Below are 6,000 nucleotides of genomic sequence, written 5' to 3' on the forward strand. Positions count from 1 at the left end.
GAAGTTAGTGGAAAATTCCCCTGCCCAGAGCTAATGAATGGCTCTTTTCTGGTAGGGTTTTTGTTGACTTCAAAAACCTTTACCAAGAGTGGGATGGAGCAAGCTAGTGATTTGGGTTTTGGATAGGCAAACCTGGCATTTAGTTATTTATGGAGGGGAAGGGCAAAAAGAGATAGCCAAAAGTTTGCCAAGGGCAAAGGCCTCTATCTCAGTCTTTCCTGTTTTGGGTTACAGTGAGGCCCAAACTCACAGTCACCATTGACACCAATGTGAACAGCACCATTCTGAACCTGGAGGATAATGTACAGTCATGGAAGCCTGGAGATACCTTGGTCATTGCCAGTACTGATTACTCCATGTACCAGGCAGAAGAGTTCCAGGTTCTTCCCTGCAGATCCTGTGCTCCCAACCAGGTCAAAGTGGCAGGTAGGACTTTTACTAACCCCTTCGTAGACTGGATCAATCTGAAAATTGTTAGGCTTAAAGTAAAGTGAAGTTACAACAAATCTGTATCAGTCAGCTATGGCTGTAATAATGCTGCGTAACAAAAAAATCTTAAAATCTCGTGACAAGTCTTTATTTCTTACTCATGCATCTACAGGTTGTCTAGGGTTCAGCTTCTCTAGACTGAGCCTGACTCCAGGTTGAGAGTTGGGTTCAAGTCACTTCCATATGACTCCCATTCTTCCCAAAACATGTTCTTCTCATGGGGGAGGTTGCAGACTCCTAGTGGTGAGCAGAAACACAGAACTCTTAAGGCCTAGGCTCAAAGATGGCACATTCTCACACTCACATTCCACTGGCTAAAGTAAATCACATGGTAAAGCACAACACAAAGAGGCTAGGGAAGCATATGTCTCTCATCAAGTTTGAGGGGGAGGAAGTGAATATTTGTTAGACAATTATTCAATCTACTACAAAATTTTTAATCTCTTCTATCTGTGTATTTGGGGTTTTTCTTTTACTTCTCCTAAATCTTGATTTAGATATCCTGTAACTTATGTTATGTGAGGTTACTGGAATCACAGATTGTTAAAGGTAAAAAGAGACTTCAAATATAATCCAGGTCAATTATTCTTAGTAGAGGGAGTTATGTATCAATTAGAGTTCTTTGGTTGTAAGCAACAGAATCCAACTTGACTATCTTAAGCAAAACAGGAATTTACTGAGAGGCCATTCAACTAATTGGAGAACTAAAGGAAAAGCTGAATAACTAACCTCCAAAAGGACAGGGAACAGGGTAGCTTCTGGGATCTGGGTAGCAGGAACTAATGGACTGCATCCTTAAGGCATCATCTTTAAGAACCATGCTTAGGCCCTGGGACACAGTGCTCAAAAGTCACCTTCCAGGGAGAGAGCATCTGCTTGGGCTGGTGGCTTGTGTGCTCACCCTTTGGCTAGGAAAGACAAAAACCATCATTGAAAGTTCTTCTAAGACTGCATCAAAGGGATAAATGGCTGTTCCCCAAAGGAAAATTGGTATGTATTACCAGAAGAAAGGGGAATCAACATGTAAGGGGCGTTAAAAATATCACATGCTACAGGACCATAGCACCTGGAGGAGTATTATAATATGGGGTTGGGAGAAAGCCCATGGATTGAGAAAGCGTATCCAATATACTCACCAATATACTCACCATATCTACTATTTTGGAAACAAACCCACAGAACATAAAATTCAACACAATCTTTTTGGCTGCCTGAGATGTGCTTGTGGAAGAATCTGTGGTGGCAAAGTTTAAAAAATCCGAGAACATTGATGGAATTCAGTCCTCTTATCTCACTCATAGGGGAAGTGGATCCTAGAGGTCATGTGGTGGAGACAGTCCACAAACAATGTGGCTGTGATGTCAGCGTGCCCACCTTACACTTCAGAACCTGAAAAAGAAGGCTTACGTGTTTTTGAGGCAGGTGGTAATTTGGTGAGTGTAGCTAAAGAGAGGGAAAGAAACAGCAGCTTGTGGGTAGAGGCCGAGATGACTAGACATTTGTTCCTTGACAAAGTAGCAGAGTCTGCTTTTTAAAATGACAGTGTTTGAACCCCTACATTATTTGCAAAAGGTTTTGGGGTATCTTACCATAAACACAGTCCAAGTAAATCTGGCAACGAAGGTAAAAAAGATGGAAGGAGAATAAATTCAGCAAAACCAGAGGGGGAGGTGACTAAGATTAGCGGAAGAGCAGAAGATACTAAAATAGACAATAAACTTTATCTCTGAGCTCCTTGGCAGCCAGAGCAAAGAAAGAAACTTCACCAATTACTTAACCATCATCCACTGAAAGGAAGGCAACAAGGAGCCCAGAAGACCAAGAGGGACAACTTTCTCTTAGTTTTGAGCCACTGAGGAATTTGCCACAAGGGTTTTCATAAGAAAGATATTCACAACAATGTGAGCAGCAATGCTGGCAGCAGTTTTATGCAAAGATGCCCTCTGTGCGGCTATTTGCAGTTTGACTCCTCATAGTAGATGGGGACATGTTGTTGGTCACATTCTCTAAAGACGTTTTGAAGAAGACATTTTTGGCTTGGGTTTTGTTTGGCAGAGGCAGAATAGAATAAAAATGTGGGCTTTGGAACCAGACATCCGGGATTTGGGTTCCAGGAATGCCAGTTATTTGCTGTATGACCTTAGACAATTACATAATCTTTCTTTATGTCAGCTTCCTCATCTGTAAAATGGAGATAATGATCTTGACTACTTCATGGGATTATTGTGAGGATTAAAGGAGTTCGTATATGTGAGGCACTTATAATATTGCCTAGCACACAGTAAGTGCTTAATGAGTGTTAGCTCTTATTATTACCATTAGGTGCAATAATTTAGCAACTATGCTTAAAGATGGGAAAGGAGGAAGGGGCGTGGCTAACAGCAATTTATACCAATTCTGCTCCTTTGGGACATGCAGGTAGTGGGTGTTGTAGTGAGAGGGAAACAAACTATTTCTATCATTATTATTATTGTTATTACTTTATAGAGACAGAGCCTCACTATGTTGCCCAGGCTGTTCTCAAAATCCTGGGCTCAAGTGATCCTCCCCATTCAACCCTCCCAAAGTGCCGGGATTACAAGCATGAGTCACCACACCTGGCTATCATCATTATTAATGAACACCCGAGGTCTGTCATAGGCCTGCAGCTATTTCTGTGCATGTCTCCAGTGCTTCAAGGTGTGAGTGTGCATGTTGCACGCTTCCCCCACCCTTAGCCTGGGCAGGTGGCCTTGTCCCGCCCTTCCTCCACGAGGAGGTGGGCAGGAGCATTTCATCATGTATTCAACAAGCCATTAGAAAGCACATATAGGCCGGGCGTGGTGGCTCATGCCTGTAATCCCAGGACTTTGGGATGCTGAGGCAAATGGATCACAAGGTCAAGAGTTCGAGAGCAGCCTGGCCAACATGGTAAAACCCTGTCTCTACTAAAAATACAAAAATTAGCCAAGCATGGTGGCTTGTGCCTATAATCCCAGCTACTCAGGAGGCTGAGGCAGGAGAATCGCTTGAACCTGGGAGGCGGAGGTTGCAGTGAGCCAGGATCATGCCACTGCACAGAGTGAGACTCTGTCTCAAAAAAAAAAAAAAAAAGAAAAAAAAGAAAGGGAAAGGAAGGAAGGACGGAAGAAAGAAAGGAAGGAAGGAAGGAAACACATACAATGTGCCAAGCTTGTATACGGCATGGTGAGCAAGATAGATGTGTTCCCTGTCCTCAGGGAACCTGCAGTCCAGCAGTGAAGATAGATATCCACCAAAGTATTATTCCAATCAAAATAGAATTCCAAAATAGAATGATGACAACTGCTATCAAAGTGGGATATGGGAGGTGCTGGGAGTATAGAAAAGGGAGATTTGGCAAAGACAAACAGGCATGGGAGTCTTCCCAGAGGAATGAGTGACTGAGCTGAGACAGAATAGAAGCTACCTAGGGAGAAGTACTGTCAGAGGGGAACATAAAGTTGAGGGGTGCATGGTGTGTTCCAGCTACCAAAAGGCCAGAGTAGCTGAAGTGGAGAATGGGAGAGCTGCATGGGGCTTGAGAGAGAGGGTGGGGCCGTGGTGCAATTTGGGGCTTTATTCTGAGTGCACAGGGAAGTCACTGAAGGGCAGAAGCTTACTGGATTTCCCTTGGCAAGGAAAGACTGTCTAGATCTATGTTTATAGGAGGGTGTCAAGAGAAGCAAGTTCCTAATGATTGTTAAACCCTTGGGTCTTCACTGAATGACTATGTGTCACCCAGGGACCATTGTGAAGAAGCCTCTGGGAGGTCAGATGTCCTCCTGGACTCTTGGCAGGAGTGGCATTCAGACCATCTGAGCTAATGTCACTGTTCACTGTAAGATGATCCATGGGCCTGGGGTAGCGTTTGGGCTATTTAGGAGGGTGAAAGCCTAACTGTGAGCCTTTGCCTGCATGGAGGTGAGAGGGCGTTCTAGGGAGAGCTGCTCAGGGTTTCTTCAGACCAGTCCTCATTTGCACCCCAGGGTGGGTCACCCTGAGACCTGCATGGGTGGTCTCACTTTGAGCAGGTCCTAACAAGGCAACTGTGGTGCCAAGGGTGGCCCTGAGAATGGAGAACCTGTGTGCATCAAAGCATTTCTGCCTCAGCCTATGGTGGGGTTGGGGTGTCCATGGAGGAGAGCTGCTCTTCTTGATCACGTCTGACCACCAGGGTCAGCTGCTTCTGGAGGTCCCTGAAGGCTGGACAGAATGCAGGGGGGCAGCTCCAGGCCCCAAGTACCAAGCAGGAGAGGATAAGTGGAGAAGATGCTGCGCCCACCTCAACGCCCTCTATTTTCCTTGGGGTTAGCACTGCCTGTGCTTGTTTCCCCATTAGCCCCACCCCAGCCTACCTCCCCTCCCTTAAAGACATTCAGCTCGGAGCAGCCACCTCCTTTGCTTTGCCCGGGAGCTGTGGGGCCCCCATGAAAACAGCAGCTCCTGGTGAACAGCACCAGAAAAGCCCCAGGTAGGGGTTCATGTGTGTGAGTGTGTGAGAGAGTGTGTGTGTGTGTGTGTGTGTGTGTGTGTGTTGTGTCTGTCTGTTCTGGAGAGGCTCACATTCCTCCTATTCATCCCCAAGCCCATTCTCTGGCTCTCCATCTCCCCGTTGACAGGATCAAGGACTCCACCCGCTTCTCCCTTTTCTGTGAGCACCCCCACCCACCCAGCTGTCTCTTAGGCTTCTCTCCCTCAGGCTGGCTGCAGACAGGGACACAATCTATCTGGGTCCTCCTTCCTCATTGCTCCCAGATTTCATTCTACAGGACTGTTTGCATTTCCCTTAAGGACTTTCTGATAGGAAACAGATGGGGGTAACATAGTAATGAAAATGCATGAATCACCTAAAAAAAAATTTCAAAATTTTGTCAACCACAGTATGATTGCCAACACCTCACAGTGTGGCAGTTAGAACTCCCCTCCCTTGATTTTCTGCCCTGTTGTCTTTACCACCTCCCCACTTTGCCCGTGAACACCCCCCACATCTTTAAAGAATGCCGCTGTTAGCTAGAATTAACATGAATTTCGTTTTCTGTGATATTCCAAGTGCTTCACATAAACCATCTTGTTCACTCTTCACAACAACCTAATACAGTAGGGGCTACTGTTTTCTTCATGACTCAAATGAGGAAACTGAGCCATATGGTGGCCACCAGCCACATGTGGCTACTTAAATCTAAATTGGATTAAATTAAGTTAAAAATTCTATTCCTGGCCGGGCGCAGTGGCTCATGCTTGTAATCCCAACACTTTGGGAGGCCGAGGCGGGTGGATCACCTGAGGTCAGGAGGTCGAGACCAGCCTGGCCAACATGGTGAAACCCCGTCTCTACTAAAAATACAAAAATTAACCGGGTGCGGTGGCTGGCACCTAGAACCCCAGCTACTTAGGAGGCTGAAGCAGAAGAATTGCTTGAACCTGGGAGGCCGAGGTTGCAGTGAGCTGAGATCGTGTCATTGCACTCCAGCCTGGGGGACAAGAGCAAGATTTTGTCTAAAAAAAAAAAAA

At 45.7% G+C, this 6,000-nt stretch overlaps 1 protein-coding gene across 3 annotated transcripts in view; it reads left to right on the plus strand.

The window, feature by feature from the left end:
• The window catches only part of CEMIP (cell migration inducing hyaluronidase 1), a 173,364-nt gene that overhangs the window by 116,739 nt on the left and 50,625 nt on the right, over positions 1-6,000 (plus strand). For all 3 annotated transcript variants that reach the window (XM_025390719.1, XM_025390720.1, XM_025390718.1), the window contains one exon: positions 235-426. In XM_025390719.1, coding sequence (XP_025246504.1) covers positions 235-426 — 192 coding nt within the window. The remainder of the gene's footprint in view (positions 1-234; positions 427-6,000) is intronic.

The sequence above is a fragment of the Theropithecus gelada genome, chromosome 7a (assembly GCF_003255815.1).
Source record: "Theropithecus gelada isolate Dixy chromosome 7a, Tgel_1.0, whole genome shotgun sequence".
NCBI classification, from domain to species: domain Eukaryota; kingdom Metazoa; phylum Chordata; class Mammalia; order Primates; family Cercopithecidae; genus Theropithecus; species Theropithecus gelada.